General features: G+C 47.7%; 1 protein-coding gene across 1 annotated transcript in view; it reads left to right on the top strand.

The window, feature by feature from the left end:
• Window positions 1-19748, top strand: part of TENM4 (teneurin transmembrane protein 4) — a 376128-nt gene that overhangs the window by 166575 nt on the left and 189805 nt on the right. Inside the window, exon 6 of the mRNA XM_059411810.1 lies at window positions 18347-18517. Coding sequence (XP_059267793.1) covers window positions 18347-18517 — 171 coding nt within the window. The remainder of the gene's footprint in view (window positions 1-18346; window positions 18518-19748) is intronic.

Raw genomic sequence — 19748 nt, 5'->3', positions numbered from 1 at the left:
GCTTTCCACTGAAAGGGAGACTGGAGATTACCCTGGCATGGTATCTCCTTCCTAGGCCCTGCCCCCTGCAGGAAAGGGGCACCATTCCATGGGATTCCTCGGGCACAGCAGGCTGTTCTGATGGGAAGAGAGGACTGGACGCAGCCGGAAGCTCTGCCTCTTGCCAGCTGTGTGGAGCCCTAGCCTCCTTATCCGTGTGATGGGGGGTCATGGGGCTTCCGTCATGAGGCTGTGGTGCAGGGTAAATGAGCTGACTCCAAAAACACACAGGGCATGCGACATAGGAGGGGTCCCGTGCTGGTGACCTTGGGAGGATTTGCTGGCCTTCCTTGGACCACAGTCACCTCAGCCCAGGATGTGGTGGGAGTGTGATCCCATCAGGTCCCTGCCAGGCTACAGATGCTGCCTGGAGGAAACCAAACCAGGACATGAAGGGTGAAGTCACGGACCTGGCTGCCCAGCCTCTGCGTAGCTACTGCTACAACATGCTCAACAGCGATGAGGGATTCTTTTTTTTTTTTTAGAGTAGGTCGCATTTTCACCTCCACCAGCAGCTGGCTTTGGATTGGGAGAAAGAAAAAAAAAATCAGAACCTCTGGTTGAAGTGGTGAGAGTTTTAGTGAGAACATCACTCAGTTGAATTGCCTTACATAAGGCAGCTATCAGAGACTGCTACTTCCTGCAATCTCACGGTTCTTGGTCTGGAAGAGCCTGGGTCACCCCATTCTGGAGCTTAGCCGGCCGGTGTTGATGGAGGCGGGCCAGACCATTGAGTGCGGGCTCCCTCCCAGGTCTCCACCCTCTGGCAAGGTGGTAAAATCGGCCAAGGGTCTTCTGGGCAGAAGAACAACATAGGTGAAAGCATGGTAACAGAAATGGTCATTGTATGTCCGAGGGTTCAGGTGTGGGTGAAAGGGACATGAAATGAGCAGAGAAAAGATTAGAACTAGAAGCTAGGGTGACCGTACCCCCGAGCCCCCCATCCCCCACCTCTGGTTCAGCACCTGCGTTGGCCTCCCAGGTGCCGTCTGCTTCAGAAGCACACGCCTGTTGCACTGGGTGCCTGGGTGTTGTTAGTGCGCAATAGGGTTCATTTTCTCTCCTTTCTCTTCGACTTCCCATCAGGCCCTTTGGATAGAAGCCATAGATTTAGCTTTATAGCCCAAAGAATGGGGAATGGAGATGATTGAACTTGATCTTTTAGGGGGAGGAAAAAGTGATAAAGATACAGGATTCTGTATTAAAGCTTTTCTCTCCAAGATTGATTCCGTCATGCTGCTCAGTGGGAATTGCTAATAGCAAGATATATATAGATTGTTCTCTTTATAACAGAGCCCAGACAGATATCCTCCAATGCCCCCAAAAGGAGGACTTGAGGAGCCCGGCATGGCTGGCTGCCGTGACCTAAAGTGCCGCTGTGCAGAGGAAGGGGCTGACGTGCTTCATGGTGCTGCTGGGGCCAGAAGCAGGCTCTTAGGGTGAAGAGCACGGGAAGGCCAATTTGGGCTCTGTGGGAGAAAGCTTTTCCAACAAGACTGCTGCCCGCATAGAGTGGGGGCCGCTTGTGTCTGCTTGTGTCTGCTGTGGGAGGAGCAAGGGTAGGTGCCCAGACTCTACAGCCTAGTGGAACTTGTCCGGATTGACCTTCTACCATGACTTTGCTGTACCACGTGGGCAAGGACTCGGCCTCCTCAAGATGACTTTCCTCATCTGTGAAACAGGAATAAACAAGCAAACAGAAAACTAGGTGAAGTGATAAAGGCATTTGTGTTTCCGCTTGGCATGAAACATTTTCCAACTTTGCAGACCTCACTCTCTTCCCACCTCCCCCACCACCCCGCCGATCTCCTCCCACTGGGAAAACCTAGACAGCGCCTAGGGCTCGGCGAAGCCCATTGATCCAGATCGTGTAGCCAGCCTCCCAGGCATGGAGCAGGGTTGAGAAGGAGAGCAGGTCTGAAGGCAAGTAGATGACAACCATCTCCCCACGTTTCCTATTTCCGCTCGCGAGCAATGTTCAGGGATGCGACCATACTCCTAGGAGCTCAAGAGCCCAAACCTCACTCAGCCGCCGGGCCCTGCCCGCTTATGTTCAAAATCAGATTTACTAAGATAAAACCAGATTTACTGAGATAAAATTTACACCCAGAAAATTAACTCTTTTGAGGTGTACCATTCGATGAATTCTGACAGATGTGTAGACTTGCGTGACTGCCACCATAGTCAAACACAGACCATTTCCCACAGCCCAAAGGGTTCCCTTATGTCCCTTTTGCAGCCTCTGGCAAACACCTGTTCCCCGTTGGGTAGTTTTAGGTACTGCTTTTCCAAGATGTAGTAAAGAGCTGATTTACTTACTGGATTCAGAATCAAACTCTAAGATATTGAAAGGTTGAGAAAACTGTAAGATGGAATACAGAATTTAAGAGAGAGGGGCAAACTGCGGACACTTTCTAGGGCCTCCGTCAGCCAGAAGGAACTCTCCGGTTGATGTCCTTTTGCCATTTTTGTGAACCACTTTTTTCCTGCACACGTTTCTAAGTATTGACACAGTCCTCATTCTTGTCAAGTCGAAGAGCTTCATCATATTTGTGCCGTTACTATATCATCATATTCCTACTGTTTCCAACTGTTTGCTATTTTCAATAGTGCTTCCTTGCATGTCTTTGTGCCTCCTTCTCTGTTTGTTCTTCTTTCAATTATTTTGTTCCAAAAGCAGGATTTCCGGGTCACAAGGGATGCACAGGTTAAAGTTCTCCTAGGGGCTCAGAAGGATAGTTTCCATGCAGGGCTTTGTGCCTGACCTTGGGTAAACTGGTTTGGGGGATGGGGTAAGGGAAGTTACAGGTGGTTCTGAGATGCAGAGAAGCTACAAGAGTCTTCATTTCTGGAGGGATTTCCATCCCCTTTCTTTCTGTCAGTTCCTTTTGAAGAGCTGAGCTTACATGTTCCCTCCTCAGCAAATTTCTGAGCCAAGACCCCAGTTATGTGCTGAGAGCACTCATGGTGCTCCCCACAAGCGCAGCTGACCATTGTGTCATGGATCGGTTTGTGCCTGCCCCACTGTTAGATCATAAGCTTCATGAGGGCAGAAACTATTTCTGTTTTTCTCACTGCTACAGCCACCATTTGTTGTACAGGGTCAATGTGATGTAGCATGTGTTCAGCAAAAGTCTGTTGAAGGAGAGAAAGCAGGGGGAAGGTGTCCGGGTCAGAGCCTAACCACTGTTACAAGGCTTGGAGTGGAAGGAAAGAAAAAGATAAGCCTAGGGGCATATATTTATGCAAGGAACAGTGAGGGAAGGCCTAGAGGCAGGGAGAGCTTGTGAGGTGGAAAATGGCTACTGGAAGCTGAGCAGGGAGCACCGGAGTCCGTGTGGGGTGCACACCTGGCCCTGGCCCTCATCTGTTCCTGGCTTCCTCCCTGGGGATAGCGACAGGAGGCTGGCTATTGGAAGGATGCTGTTGACCAGTCAGGTACCAGGTTCTTCCCGGTTAGTGAGATCTTCTTCCCTTCACCCCGACAAAAAAGATGTGTTGGACTTTAGGGCCAGGCAGTCCCGAGTTGGGAAATGTTGTCTCAGAAAAGAACTGAGTTGACTAGCATAATCCTATTTCATAACAACAGCAGCTCCTGCAGAGATGGCACAACTCTCACTCTCCCGGGGCTCTCAGCCCTGGCCTGGTGGGCAGAAGTGGCCCCTGCCCTGCATCCAGGGTCCTCTGTCTATACCTTCAACCCCGGGATCATGGGCAAGGAGTCCATCTTATAAGAGTTACAGATTTGTAGCATCCTTGGAAAGGGTTTGTCCCCCTCACATCCTTGTCTTTATTCTAGACTAATTGCTGTGAAATAGCATAATGTAATTGTACTTAGGTGCCCAGAGAAAGTGTGCAGAGTCTCCCCGGTGACTATTCTTGCACTGTCATAAATATAGGGCTTGTCGAGAGGAGGAGGGTACGGTCGGGGCTGTGCTTAGGGCTGCAGGCCCAGGTTCCCTGTGGGGAAGCCAAGAAGCAGCTCTTCATTACAGGGAAGAGGGAGGAGGGCAGGAGGCGAGGAGAGATGGTTGTAAGCAGCACAGCATTTTTTCTTCCTCCTATCAGTAAAACAACAAAATCACAGCTAAACGGCTTCATCCTTTAAAGACAGCAATACCATCAGTAGCAAGAGCACAGACTCTGGACAGAGGGAGGCCTGCGTGCCAGCCGTGGCCCACACAAGTTTTTTAACCCCTCTGAATCTCGATTTTTCTCCTTGGTAAAAGGAAAAAAAAAATCCATTAATATCTAAGCAGTGCTTTGAGCATTAAGTGAGAAGCCCTCTGCAGAGGGTCCAGACCGTGGGTGGCCCATAGTAGGTGTTCAGTAATGCCATTCTCACCCTCCTGGGCAGCCGGAGCACCCAGAGGTCTTAAACCCTCTCACATTCAGCCACCAAGGGCCATCCGTGGTGGCAGGGATTTCAGGTAATCTGAGATGAAGAAGAAAGCACTTCCCTGAGCTCAGGTTTGAGACGGTGGAGAGTGTTCACGGAGCCTGTCTGCCAGGTTGTGTCCCGGGCTGTGAGGGACAGATAAAGCCAGATAAGCTGACATCACTGCTTGGAGTCATCCTGAGTTTCATGGAGAGCCAGATATGTAAGGAGCTGATGGCAGTCTTAGACAGATGATAAAAGCATGTTACTGGAGTTTGAGCCTGGTCCCTGTGGGAACCCGAAGGAAAGAGCAATTCATTCTACGCAAGAAGATCAGATAAAATTTCCCCAAGGCATTGAGCCTTGTAAATCAAGTAAGATATTGAAAGGGAAGCTATGAATGGCTTTCTAGAAGCTGGAACAGCCTCCACAAAGGCAGAGGATGGGAGATGGAAGTGTGGTCTATTTGGGCCCCCCGCATCTGAAGACTCTGTATTAAGATGTCCATTAGAGCATTTGACCCACCTGCCGGCCTCGGTCTCAGCTTCACCCACGGCTCCTGAGTGTGGAAGCCCAGAAACCACTGATGATAGGACACCAGCTGCCTTCCCACTTAGAAGAGAGGCTGCACGAGGCCACTACATGGTAACCTTCCCATGAGGCTGTCCAGCACACGGATCCAGCACGGTCCAACAGTCTGCATGCCGCACGGAATTCCTAACTGCATTTCCTTGTCCAGCAAGCCTAGATGTGGAAAATGAGGCTGGCTGCCAGTAAAAAGCTTGTCTAGCTGCAAAGATGGGTGAGAGAACTGGGCCTAGAAGCCAGATATTTCCAGTTCCAAATCCTATATTCCTTCTGTAGACCATACTGCCTCTCAGAACCCGACCCCCCGTCCTCCTCTACCACTGTGCTGCACACCTGTGGCTCAGAGCAAAAAACGGGGCCTCTGCCACGCTGGCGGTGGCTATCTTCTGCCCATGCTCACAGCTCTCCTCCCGCAGCCTAACCCCATGTACTTGTCCTGTGTGCCAGGCACGTTCTGAGTGGTACATGCATTTTCCCACTGGATCTTCTCAACAGCCTTACTTACCCAACACATATTTGTCAAGTGCCAACCATGCACGAGGTACCATCCTGTTTTTATTTCCATTTTATAGACGAGAAATGGATGCCCAAGTGGGTTTAAGTCATTTGTACAAAGCCATGTCACTGGTGAGAGAAGGAGCCAGGGTTTGCGCCCAGAGCCCGCCATCTTCCCAATGTACTCTTGGGTTCCTGCAGCTGGGGTGGGGCTGGGATGGTGGACCTGATCAGAACTGCTGAGGGGAGGCGGAGAGCACCGTACTGAACAGAGAAGCGAACCTACTTTCTTACAGAAGAAGAAGTAATGTCCTATGCCCTGCCCTGCGCCAGGATTGCCATGTACCCGTGGCACTGAGTGTCTCTGTGACTTGGACCAACATGCTTCAGGACCAGAGAGACCAGGGGCCCAGGTGAAATCAGGGTACCTCAGTATGCATCGCTCCCGGAGCCCCAGCCTTTTGTGTTATATGATCCCGCTGTGCTCCAGGCTTTGTCTGGCATGAGTCAATTATCACTGATGTTACATTTCATTGTGCAGGAAGCCCTTCCTGCTGGTGGATGGCAGGCAGCTAGCTTTCTCGTCCTTTCCAGCTTGGAGTTAGATTTTGTTCACAGTCTCCAGTGGGGAAGGAGAAAAAAGGCCAGTGTCATTAATAAATGTGGCCTCCATTTCTTCCCGTTGTCCTAAGAGTTAGCAGCTGGGACCCTGTGGAACTCTATGGCAAGACCTAGTTGTGGGGCTCCTGTGTACATCTCTGGTATGTGGGAATGCCCATTACTTCACCTGAACATGCACGTGGAACGGGCATTTGAGGGGAGATGGGGTGGAAGATGGCAGAGATTCAATGAGAACTTTAGGAGAAGGCGCATTTTTTGACAGTTTTCAGAAACTGGAAACTCTGTTTTGCAACTTGCTGACCTCTAACTTTGTGTAGCACATGAAGTCCATTGCATAGCACTGCTCATGCCCCTGACTGTGTAGGTCTGGGGCTGTGCCAGGTGTTTCACAGACACATCTTTGCATTAGTCCATGTTTTAAACGTTCAGTGTTCTTTCATTAACTTTTAAGCATTGTGATTGGAATGCCTTGTACTTCTGGTGCCCTTTCTAATCCATTAAGAACATTCATCAAATTCTTACAAGAGCCCAGAAGATGGATATGTATTATTTCCATTTCTGCAGTTGAAAACACTGCAGACCAGAGTGGTTAAGTGACTTACCAGCTGGTGCACAACTAACAGGGGGCCAGAGCTGGGAGGCACAGGTGGACCACAGAGCTGGCCAGGGACAGGTAGCACGTGAACACACACTGTCAGGGCAGTGTGCATGGGAGAGGTCCTGCAATCATGGTAAGGGCTTCAGGCTGGGGAAGAGAGAGCAGAGGTCATCTTTGGCTCAGGATAATGGTGAAAATCCACATAGAAGGTGACATTTAAAGTGGGCCTTGAAGGATGAGAGAAAGTTTTTTTTTAAATAGTGAGGGCAGTGGCCGTTTCCACTCAGAGTCATTGCACCAGCAAAAGCCTGGAGTCTGGTGTGTTCCAGGTGTGTATCCAGGGATAGGAGAACTCACACAGACCCAGTCTCCTGAGCGGAGAGGAGTGAGGAATGTCAGATACCGTGCTCAACAAACACATAATATGCTCTTGGAAAATTGTGTCTGTTTCGAGGAGATACTACCTCAAGTTTCCATCCTCAGGAAAATAGTGCCAGCAAAATTGGAGCAGTAAGACTGGTCCATCTAAAGAGATTTGCCCTTTTCCGCCCATTTTTGTCATCTCCGCAGTTGCACAGCTCATTGGAAAAGCAGCACACGTGCAAAGAGGTTAGGGACAGAGTCCGGGCACTCTGGATTGGACTCCTGTCGGAGGTTATTCTCCACCTCTTATTCACTGTGTGATCTGGGGCAAGTTATGGAACCTCTTTTCGTCTTGCAGACAAGGGTAATAACTCTACCTTCCTTGGGGATCTTTGCGCGGATTGAACGAGAGTGTGTTTATGGAGCACTTGGTGTGGTGCTTGGCACAGAATTGCCTTCAGAGAATGACAGTGGCTCTTGTTCACTTGGCCAACACCATCACCCTGGCGCCCAGAACATTGTGATGTCTTAACCTTCCTGATGGAAGGCCTGAGCCAAACCAGAGGTCTGTGTCTGTCAGAGAGGGAAAGAGGGAGCTCAGATGTATTGAGTGCCTTGCTGTGTGCATGCAGGGACAGGGAAGTAGGAGAATGTGATGTGGCCACCACATTTAGTGGCCAAAGAGCCAGAAAACGCCTAGCTGTGGGGCAGGAGACTGAGGCACTCTGGGGAGTCAAAGATGGACACCACACATTCTATTTTGTGAGATTTTAAAATAGTCTTGCAAAATGCTCCTCATTATAAAGAAGTATTATCCCAAGGTACAAATCCGGGTGGCAGGCTCCACGTTAAACTGTCCACCCTCATTTCTCTTACTGAAGTGAATGATCCAGGGGGAAACGACCTATCCTAATAGTATATACACAAATTAAAACTCCATTTAGAGGTACAGTGGGGACCACCTTCTAATTGACTTTGATCCTAGGGAAAAGAAAATCAGTTCACACAGTTGGTATGCCAGAGGAGATTAGGAATGGGAGAGTGGGCAGGTTGCTCTGCAGAGTCCTGTCACACTAAATCCTACTAGCAATGGAAATGGAGCCTGGAGCCGGGACTTTCCACCTCCCATTGCTTCTAGCATCAGCCAAACCCATGTTTTCCTCCTGGGACAGTTGGCTATGAGAAGGAGGGAGTGGGATGGCTTCTGCATGAGAAGTGAGTCCTTTGCTAACTGGAGTCACCTTCATACAGAGGGGCTTTAGATGGCTGTGAATAGTGTTGATATGCCCTCAGGTGCAAGTGCCGCTTTCCGCCAGCCTTTACCCCTTCTTGGGAATGGCAGGCACTTCCCCAAGTCTGGTGCTGTTCTGCTAGGACAGGGCCAACTGCTCACCCCAGCAGAGCAGTTTGAAGAGGCCGGCGGTGCCCACGGTGTCTTCCATCCCTGGATCATCAGTGAGGCCTGATGGGCCACGCGGGTGGGTGTTTTCCTGGGTTCCAGCACCTCCTTGGCCATTCCCTCTGTTGGCAGGGATTTGATCAAAAACTCTGTGTTTATTCTGATCGGGGCTAACGGGAAACCTGGCCCATGCTCTCCTGACAGTAGTCTGAGAAGAACTCAGGATTTGGTTTGGGGTTTTTTTTTTTTTGTTTTTGTTTTTTTTTTTTTTTTGGTTTGGGTTCTTGATGCTGCCATGATGACTGGTATGATCATGATAATTCCGGAGATACAAGATGAGAGTGGTGTCTACTTTGTCACTGTGCTTTGAGGTGCCTAATCCATAAAATGAAGTTAGTAGTAATATCTTTCTTAAAAAGTTTGGGAGATTAAATGATTCAACAAATGTCAATCTTCCAGCATTATGCCATGCACATGGTACGATTTTAATACTGGGTTAGTGTTTTAATGATAATCCTAATGGTGTCTGCCTGCTTCCTTTTCTCCCTCTTGTGTTCACTCCCATGCGCCTGGTGCTGAGGGGCAGAAAGGAAAGGAATAATCCTTGCCCTGGAGGGAAGGCCTCGTGGTGGCCTGACGTAACCTGTCCCACTGGCTCGCTCCCTTTACTTCAGGCTCGAGGAAACAACCCTGTTAATCTGGGAGTGCAGCGCCTGATGGAAGAGCAGGCCTTGAGCACGGCTTTTCTGCATTTAGTGGGAAGAACTCTGAACCTGGAAGCCGGAGAGTTGGGCTCAGCGCAGTCCCAGGCTCTGCCCAGATGCTCAAGTCAAGTCTGGGTCTTCTCTGTGCAGCGAGTGGGGCGCAGATCCCTGTGACTGTAACTCCCATCTTTGCAACACCCCCCAACACTGGAGCAAAAACTCGACTTCTCAGCTCCCTCGAGAAATACCCTTATGTCCCTTTTGCAGGGCAAACCTCACTATATAGTTACAGTGACGATGATGATGATGGCGATGAAAACGATGGGAACAAAGAGGTTCGTCTGTTTGAGAAAATACCAAGCACCATAATCTCATACACTGTCTTCCCAACTCCTGGAGCTCAGTATTATTGCCACCATCTGAAAGATGAGGAAAGGGGGGCCCAGAAGAGTTAATTCACCATCAGCCAAGTCCCATCACCGAGAAGACAAGAACCAGAGAAAGAGCACAGGGCCGTCTGGCGGCAAAGCTGCTGCTCCTCCCCACTGCACCTGGGAGGAGGGTAGGGAGAGGCTGGGTAACCGGGCAGAGGGAGTCCGAGGGTCAGTGGAGGTGACCTGCCCCTAAATCAGTTATGTAGAGAAGAGGTCTTAGTAGAGCCTGTGGGCTGAAAGGTGCCCAGGAAAGACAGCTTTCTTACTCTTACTGCAAGTTTATTCGGTACAAATAAGATTCCAGCTCTGGTTCCCCCATGACTTGCCGTGTTAACGGTTTCTAGGGCCCTCCGGTTATGTCACTGTTTCTCTGCGTTGACAGTGGGAGTGCCTGTCTCCCTCTTCTGAGGCCGGCTGTGCTTGAACCTCTTACCCACCCCCCCTTTGGTTTACAGAAATATTGAGCAGCGGCCAGCAAGCCCTTTCCCTCAGCACTGCATGGTGCAGAAAAATGTTTAACTGCACCGGAGTCCATTCTCCGGAAAACACTTAATTTGGGGGGAGAGACAGTAACCCTGATTGTTGCAGTCAGGTGGATCCAGAGACAGGAAGAAAAGCAATATATTTACTTGATTTAAAATTAGTCCCACGTAGTCACCAGTGGGATCCTGTCAGGTTTCTTTATAGCGACTCTGCTTTTAAAAACTGTTTTATCCACTGGACAAATATCTCTGGTTCCTGTGGCCAAAGTCTGTCAGCTAATGGAAGCATGAGAGCAAAGGGCCCTCGGTGTAAAGAAATTCGTGGTGGGCATGGAAAGGGCAATAGAAGGAATATACAGAAAGAAGAAAAATGTGGTACAGCGGCTGGCTTCAACAGATCTCCCCGCAGATACAGCAGTTAGGAAAATCAGTGTAGCAAAATGAAAAAGGTGATGACCGATGCCATTTATTGAGCTCCTACTGTGTGCCTGGCAAAATACATGCATTATTTCACTTAATCCTTTGAGACAGATCCTACTAGCTTCGTGTAGCTGAGGAGGAAACAGAGACCCAGAGAGGTGAAATAATTTGTGCAAAGTCATGAAACCAGTAAACGACCCAGCTGTGAGTGCTCTGAAGAGACCCAAACTTGGACCAGCATGTACGCAGCTTTGACTGTAGGGCGTCAGCCGTGCCTCCGGTAGTCAGGATGTGGAAGGACAGGGGCCCCAGGCTTTGTCCCTGAGAAGAACCCCTTTTTACAAACTGTCTCAGACAAGCAAACCTGGCTATGCTGTCAGCAGGGGCTTTGCCTTGAATTATGTTTAATTGTAACTTAGCTGCAGGCATTGTAACTCACTAGCAGTGCGGTTGTATCAAGAGGAGAGCCTGGACTTTAGCATCAATCAGATCTGGGTTCACATATTTTATCACTTCCCATCTGGAAAGTGTCTTTGGCCAAGTCTTGCAGCCTCTCTGAGCCTCCAGTTTTGTCATCAGAAGGTGAGAATAATAGTAATTTCTCAGGGTTTATATCAGGATTGGATGAAATAACATATATAATTCCCCTTACTTAAGTGTCTGACACATGGCATGTCCTCAAAAGGAGGATCTCCTCCCCGGGTTGTCACCCTTCCTTTCTACCTGTTCCTCCTGAGACTGCATTGTAGAATTTCCCTTTAAGATAAGACAGCATTGGGGCGCCTGGGTGGCTCAGTGGGTTAAGCCGCTGCCTTTGGCTCGGGTCATGATCTCAGGGTCCTGGGATCGAGTCCCACATGGGGCTCTCTGCTCGGCGGGAAGCCTGCTTCCTCCTCTCTCTCTGCCAGCCTCTCTACCTACCTGTGATCTCTCTCTGTCAAATAAATAAATAAAATCTTAAAAAAAAAAAAAAAAAAAAAAAAAACAAAGACAGCATTAAAGTGAGTTTGGAAGCGAGGGAAGAAAATTTGTCCATAATCCTACCATTACAATTCAAAGTCTGATGTCATTTTAACATATGTCTCTCCAGATTGCTTATATGCATATCTGGTTATGCAGAGATGTAGTCAGCAAAAAGTCCTGCCTCCTTTTTCTTCACATTCTATCACCAGCATTTGCCCTCACTGCTGGTGGTCATAGTCGTTTTTGTATAATGATTGCATTGCATTCCAACTGGTACCTATAGTATAATTCAGCTAAGTCGTTCTATTTTCACACATCTAGGTTGCTTCCAGATTTTCAGCTCTTGCCTAGCAGTGTGCAGCCCCGTGTTTTGAACCTCTGGGTTTGGAACTTGTGCATGTTTTGGCTCTGTAGCAAAATGAGGTCTGGGACCTGGAGAATGAAACTCTGCCCCCTTATTGCTGCAGTTCTTATCTGGTTTTTGTTTTCCCCATTAGAGGACCATCGTCAAAGAACGCCAATGACTTAGATTTTACAGAAATGACATTATTAATTTAAAAAAAACAAAGACAAAAAAGTACTGAACACTAATCTAAAACAGAAAAGTGGAAGCCACATCACTGGGTCAGTTCCTACTGCCTTTTGAAACCAGAAACTCCAGTTGAATCAACAGTTCCTTGTGGTTTATAACCCTCTCCAGACACTACCAGGAGCTGCTAATTTACTGATGCAAGTGGGTTCGTGCATTAGATTTTTGGAAGGAAGGGAAGCGTGCACCGCGACAGGGGAACTCTGCTGTACTTACGTTGGCAACTCCTGCATAATGACTTTGTTAATTGCCTCCTGCTGGCTGGGTGTTGGGGCAGGGGGGCGGGAGGCAGCTTCCCTGTCTGAACATCTATCGAGCATTTGTCTTAAAAATGTCAGGATGGAGCTTGCACTTTCTCAGCCATCGCTTATGTCTTGCTGGGCAGGAAAAGGCGACTGGAAAATGTCAACCCCGGGATCAGATTGACCAGAGCTGAGGGAATAAGAAACTTCCCCCACCCTATCTGTTGGCTTTCAGAAATCATTAACATTTCAGTGTGGGTGATCCTGTGAACCCGCTACCTTTCCACAGCCTTCTTCTGAACTCTTTAGCATCTTTTCACCTTTTCGTGGAATTACAAAGTAATTTAAAGGGAAACCAGTATCAGCTTTCTTATTTAGGTCACTTTCAGCATACTTGAGAGTTTTGCACAAACAATTATAAATACAAGCCACAAAGTGTAGTTTAGATAATCCCGGGAAATGCATTGGTGGTGAGTGGTTACTGTCGGTTCCTCAGGAAACAGGGAAAATGACCATTACAACTTCTGTTTGTCTGAACCACTGGTCTGGTTCACCCCTGGAGCAGGCTGGCAAAAGCCATTCGTACTTAGCATTTTTTGGATCCATGGCTGTTCACTTCAAATCATGGAGATGGCATGCCTTCTATTCAGGTAGCTGGGGGCTAAGAAATAGTTATTATCACCAGTGGTCCCCCCAGACATTAATTTCAGCCATTTTTTTTTAAAGATTTTATTTATTTTTTTGACAGAGAGAGAGATCACAAATAGGCAGAGAGACAGACAGAGAGAGAGAGATGAGGAGAAGCAGGCTCCCTGCTGAGCAGAGAGCCCCATGCGGGACTCGATCCCAGGCCCCTGGGACCATGACCTGAGCCGAAGGCAGAGGCTTAACCCACTGAGCCACCCAGGTGCCCCAATTTCAGCCATTTTTGAGGTGGTTTTTTTGTTGTGGTGGTGGTGGCAGCTTTTAGTTTTGTTTTTTGTTTTAATTTGGTTTGGTGTTTTGCTGGCGGTTCTATGTTGCCCATATTTTATCTTATATTTAAAGTAAAACAGTGGAAAAGAGGAAACTTCAGTTGGGAGCACAGGCTCCTGACTTTGAAACTAGTCTCAGATGTATACTAGCTGCTGTGCTCATATCCGTGACTCCTGCCTAATGACTTTGTTAATCGCCTCCTGCTGGCTGGGTGCTGGGGGTGGGGGGTGGCTTCCGTGTCTGAACACCTATTGGGCATTTTTTCTTAAAAATGTCAGGATGGAGCTTGCACTTTCCCGGCCATCACTTATGTCTTGCTGGGCAGGAAGAGGTGACTGGTGGTGTTGGGTAACTTACTTTACCTCTCAGAGGAAATCAGAGCATGTCACTGTAGCTTTAATGTTATTCCACTTTCCCCATGTACAGTCCCCAGTAATGATTTCTCAGCCTGTCTTTACATGAGGATTAAACTGGGTAATTTAAGGCATTCGCCGTGTAGTACAAGCGGTGTCTAAATGGGGTGTCTCTCGATCGGATGGGGGGCCCCAAATGTGGGGGCGAGGATCCGGTGGAAGCCGGTGGTGGCGCTGGTGGTGAAAGGATTCACCGGCAGCAGAATAAAGGAGCTAGAAGCTGACTGAATCCCGCAGGGGCAGGACAGCCCAGGACAGGCTGCCTACAAAGAGGCAGTGGGTGAGGGCTGCATTTAAAGGGGGAGGGGGGTGAGGTGGTATGGTGAGGAACTGCTTTCTCCCTTCTCTGGTAACTGCGCCTTGTTGTAGGTAGTGCAGTGGTCATTTAGGGCCTGTGCGTATTTTGAGGTGGGTCACCCAGTCACTCACATTCCTTTGCTCAAGGCTGTTTGTCCGAAAATGGGGTCCACAATCCACATGCAAATGATTCCGAGTTCTGTTTTGCTATTACTGTTTTGACGGTGTTCAAGGAAAAAAGAAGAGTGGTTGCTTGAGCTTATGTGTTCCTTGGACAGTCTGTGGCTGAGCGTGTGTTCTGCCCTTTAGGAAGAGGGGAGCAAAGCAAATTGTTCCTTCGCTCTTCCCCTCTGCCATACCCTGGAACTACAGAGTCTGCCAGCCAGCCCACAGTACAGTCAAGGAATCGAGGGCCCTCTAGCACCACTGTAGTTCAGACAGAGCAGAGAGGAAGAGTCTCTTCTGTTTTGGCTGTAAAATGACAATTCCTAGTTGAATGTCACATTTCTGTCTCCACATCATCCCGCTTCTCTCTCTAAATATTACCTTTAACCCTGCGTTTGGAAGCTGATTCTTGGTGGCCCCATGGTTACTTCCCTACCTACAAGCCTCCAAAACTGTTTCTGGACGATTGAGTCTTCCGAGAGAGCCCAGGTTTGCGCTGGATCCAGAACTTTGCTTTCCCAGGTGGTGAGAAGGAGCAGAGGGTGTGGCCAACCTCACAGTTGTCTGAGGCCCCTGTGATTCTGGGTAGTCGGGGCAAGGCCGAGAGGAAGCTTTGGGTCAGCACCTCCCTGCAAGCAACCAGGGGCTGTCCTGCCCTAATTAACTTCACCAGGACACGAGATCCTGTGATCATGTTCACCTCTAATACTTTTTCCACTGGCTTTTCTTCCCCCTCAGCGTATTTTTTTAAGCAAGGAGTTGGTTTTGCATCTTGTTAAAAATAAGAGAAAGCTTTGACAATAAAAATGTTTCTCTTCCCAAAGCTGTGAGAGTTCTATTCATTCTGGGATTACTTAATTCTCATGACCTTTAACAAGACAGCACTTCTGCACAGTTAGATGAGATAATTGATTCTAATGGGGAAAGCAGCACTGCTCATTTAGCTGCACGTATCCGAGTTGTCCTCCGTTCAAACAATTTCTCCATTACCTTTGGAGTTGCCAATATATAGATTAAAACAGTAAGAAGGTAAGCAGAAATGGGAGCTAATTCAGTCTTGGGAAGAGCAGAGTTTTCATTTCTTTCAGACAAGTGAACTTTTATTATTATTGACAACTACACAGAGATAGCCGAGAGCAGGCTAGAACACCTCATTTAGTGCCCAGGACCTAGCATATGCTCAAAAAATGTCAGCTGCTCTTGTATCATTATTATTAACAGTCTGAATAGAATGGTTAGAAAAGACAGCAGTCCCCACACATATGTACAGTTTACAAAGTGCTTTGCCATATATGATCTCATACGACACACTAATTCTTTGCAAGCGTTTTCTCCCCACTTCTTGGTTGCAGCTAGGCAATGGCATCAGGATCCCAAACCAGTTTCGTCCCCTCTGGTCTAGCATACTGTCCCCCGCCTGGCAGTGAGCAAAGAGAAAGTGAAGGGTCTGATTCTGTCTCTGTTACAGAGCACTCCCTCCAGACGGGAGTCGAGCTTGTGTGCGTTCCCTGGCGGGCTCGTGTGTGGACTACATGTCAGAAGGATGTGCTGTTCTGGTCTCCTTTACAAGGTTATTTGTGTCTTAGAGGTGGCCATAAAGTCCCTCAAGACCCCCAGCAATTACTCCTCCCACAAGCAGACCAAGCAACCCAGGTCTGGGTCCTCCTCACAGAGCCCTCCTTACGAGCCTTGGCCGCACGTGTGGAAGGTGTTGTCTTTTTTTTTTTTTTTTTTTTAAGATTTTATTTATTTGACAGAGAGAGATCACAAGTAGAGAAAGAGAGGAAGGAGCAGGCTCCCTTCCTAGCAGAGAGCCTGATGCAGGACTCGATTGCAGAACCCTGAGATCATGACCTGAGCCAAAGGCAGAGGCTTAACCCACTGAGCCACCTAGGCAGCCCGAAGGTATTGTCTTTATCGCACCGGCCTGCCTTGCTCAGTAAAGCCAGCCAGGGGAGCCTGGGCTTCAGGCCAGAAAGACTGCAGGGGTCTGATTATAGGGTTTGGATACCTGCAGGTTCTAGTCTAAACTCTGCCACATGGAGACATTTAACCCTCCCTGTGTTCATCAGTGTCGTTGTGTTTAATTTCTTCATCTGTAAAATGGGGTTATTATTACTCACCCTTCAGGATTTTTGTGAGAATCAAAGGAAATAGTGCATTTACTGCCCTCAGCTCAATGCCTGACATGCGACAGGCGCTCAGTGAAGCATAGTTTTGTAAGCATCTTAATTAACCTTCGGAGACTTAATGTGCACATCTGCACATTGGGTCTGGCAGGGCTGCCTTAAGAATTAGATGTGAGCTATACAAATTTCCCAGTGCACTTCTAGGCATGCAGTCGGTCCTCAGTAAACCTAATGACTATGGGTTTCAGATCTCTATACATCCTTTCCTGGTTCCTCTGGCTCTCTTAGTGGATCAGCCACCCCCTCCTCTGGGCCTTCTAGTCCTTCTGAGTAGATTTGGTTCTTTGTCCATCTTCCCCACTTGACTGTGAGCTCATGGAAGCAAGGGCTGTCTGATTATGTCCTGGATCTCCAGAGTCAGCCATAGGTCCTGGTATAGAGTGGGCTTCTAGAAAATATTCATCGTACAAGAAAGGAGTGTTATTGTATACAAGATACTGCTTAATTCTGTATATGAGGAATCAGGGCAGGCCTCCTGGAAGAGGTAAACAGGGATCATTGACAAGTCTTGGTCCTAAGATAGGATTTAAGCAGACATTATGCACTAGACTACAGACATTTTTGTAAACAAGATTCCTAGCCTTTCCAGCATCATGTATGTTAAGGGACAAGTCCATTCTTGAGCATCTTATGGTCTTTTCTAGATTGTTACACAAGCCTATTTAGCAGTTGATACCTTAGAAAAATGGGTTTTTTAAAAGATGTTATTTTTTTTATTTATTTGGCAGAGAGAGTATAAGCAGGGGGAGCAGCACAAAGGGGGAGAAGCATGGGGCTCGATTCCAGGACCCTGGGATCAAGACCCAAACGGAAGGCAGAGACTTAACCGACTGAGCCACCCAGACGCCCCAGAGAAAGTTTTTAAAACAGAAATACATGTACATTCTACAAAATAAAAAAGTACAATAGATACAGAGTGAAAAGCAGATTTCTCTCCTATCCCTGATTTTTAACATCTCTTTCTGTCATAGGCTGCACCTTCTGTAACCAATGTCTTTCATCTCCTTCAGAAGTGTTCTATACATATATAGGATTTTTTTTAACCCTAAGATAGTATTTCAGACACACTCTTCTGCATTCAGATACACTATTCAGAAAAATACAAAGAGCTTCCACACACACTTTTTTAATGGTTGCATAGAATATTTCATGAAGGTAACTTCTCAGCCCCTTTTTGGTGGACTGGTTTCCAATATTTTGCTACTACAGACAGTGCTAGAGTGAAAACCTTGTATGTACATTTAGTATGTACGTGAGTATATCTGGAGGAAAATTTCTAGAATTTTCTAGAAACCCTGGGAACTTTTGAGTCCCAGGGTAAAGGGTATAAATTCGGTAGCTTTTTTCAAATTGTCCTTCATAGGGTTTGCACCAACTTATGCTCCCGTCAGCAAAGAATGAGAGTGCTTATTTCCTATTCTCTGTCAATGCTGTATAATTTTAACCTTTTTTTTTTAACTTTGCCAAAGCATATGTGAAAAATAGTATTTCAAAGTTTAACTTACATTTCTATTTTGAGTGATATCAAGGGTCTTTTCATATGATTGAGAGCCAATTTTATTTCTTATTCTGTAAACTCTCTGTTCATAGTCCATATTATATGCTTACTGAGCTGTTGGATTTTGGTTATTATTTGTAGGCATGGTTTTTATATTAGTGAAATTAATCCTTTGTGATTCAAGTTGCAAACTTTCCCCCAGATTATTTTTCTTTTGAAGCGGAAGGACAAGACTTCATGCACCTCCCCCCATCACTGTTCCTCCCCCAGTTCCTCCAGAGTGTGAGCCCTCAAGGGCACAGTCTGGGCCCTGAGAATCTCCATGTCCCAGGCCCCCATGTAGGGCTTGGCATGCAGGAACCCTCTTCAGGGCTTGTTGAACTGAGCTGAACTGTTTTCCTGCGTTCCCTACCCCACCTGCCCTCCCCTGTGGCTTGGGAGTTCCGTTTCCACCTCCAGCAGAAAAAGATGACTTTTCTCATTGCTCACCACAGCCATGCACCTGTTTGGCCTAAACTGGCACCTGCAGCCGATGGAGGGGCAGATGTATGAGATCACGGAGGACACAGCCAGCAGTTGGCCTGTGCCAACGGACGTCTCCCTGTATCCATCAGGGGGCACTGGGTTAGAGATCCCTGACAGGAAAGGCAAAGGAGCCTCAGAAGGTAGGGTTGCTGTGTTGTCCGTGTCGTGAGTCCTCTGTGTCTGCCTTTGAACCGAAGAGGTCTTCATTCCATGCGTCACGTGCCTGACTCACAGCTCCGTGCTCTGGCTCCCCCTCCACCTCTCTGCACTCCACGCCGGCTGCCCGTCTGCCTGTGTCTTCATCTCAGTTCCTTGTCACTGTGAGCTCATAGCGGGGCTTGGGCAGCAGTCATGGTGCTCTGCAGTATTCCATCTCATGCCTGGAGGGAAGCATTGTGGGCTTTCACACTGCTGGGGTGGCTGGCTTTGGTGGTGTGGGATCAAGATGAGCCCTTTTGGAGCAACCTCTTGGGGGTGAACGGGCATCTCCAGAGCAGGGGTGTGGTTAAGTGGGTAGACGGTATGTTATCATTGAAATACCCTTGGTCTTGGACCTTTGTGGTGTAATGGAAACACCAGTTGAGGGATTCTAGTATTTACCAACCATGTGACCTTAAGCAAGTCACCTAATTTTTCTGGCCACCAGTTTCCTCATCTGCAATAACATTAATCATTAGTGCTTATATGGTTTGTTTGGTTCAAAGCTTTTTGTCAAGAGCTTTTCACATTTAATCCTCTCAGAGATCCTGTGAGGTAAGTGTAATTATTTACACCCACTTTAGATGCAAAACCTAAGCGGTACATTAATTGACTTGACCAGAGCCGCATAGCCAGCAAGTAATGGAGCTTGGCATAGGAGCACAGGTGCGAATGACTCCAGAGCTCTTGCTGTCTCCCAAAATTGTCCTCCCTGACTCACCCAATGGTTACAAGACTCTGAAGGAGATACAGGTGAAAAATCCCATTGTACAATGAGACATAAATATTTTTCCATCAACAGTGGAAGTGGTGGTGACATTTGGAGTTTGACATCCTTAAATGGGACATTGGTAGACCCATGTTTTGAATTTCTTAAAGGTTTAACATGCCACTGACAGATTCTTTCACTGTCTGCCAAGAGTGGCAGAGACTTACAGAAACGGTAGTAGGAAAGATGGCTGCGCTAATAAGCCAGTCTCATTGTCATTCTGGGCAGGTGTGGGCCTCCCTCTCCTGTACCTGGTGTGCCCTGTTTTATCTCCCAGGTGTTAACCTGTCAGCACAGTGGTCATATCTGCCTCCAACCTTGACTGCTTATATCTCGTCTTAGTTCACTTTAGGGTCTTAGCTTCTGAGCTTCCCTGTCCCTTTAAGGATTTGCCTTCCAGGAGT

This window comes from Mustela nigripes, chromosome 1 (genome assembly GCF_022355385.1).
Source record: "Mustela nigripes isolate SB6536 chromosome 1, MUSNIG.SB6536, whole genome shotgun sequence".
Lineage (NCBI taxonomy): Eukaryota > Metazoa > Chordata > Mammalia > Carnivora > Mustelidae > Mustela > Mustela nigripes.
This window is presented reverse-complemented; position numbering and strand designations above follow the sequence as displayed.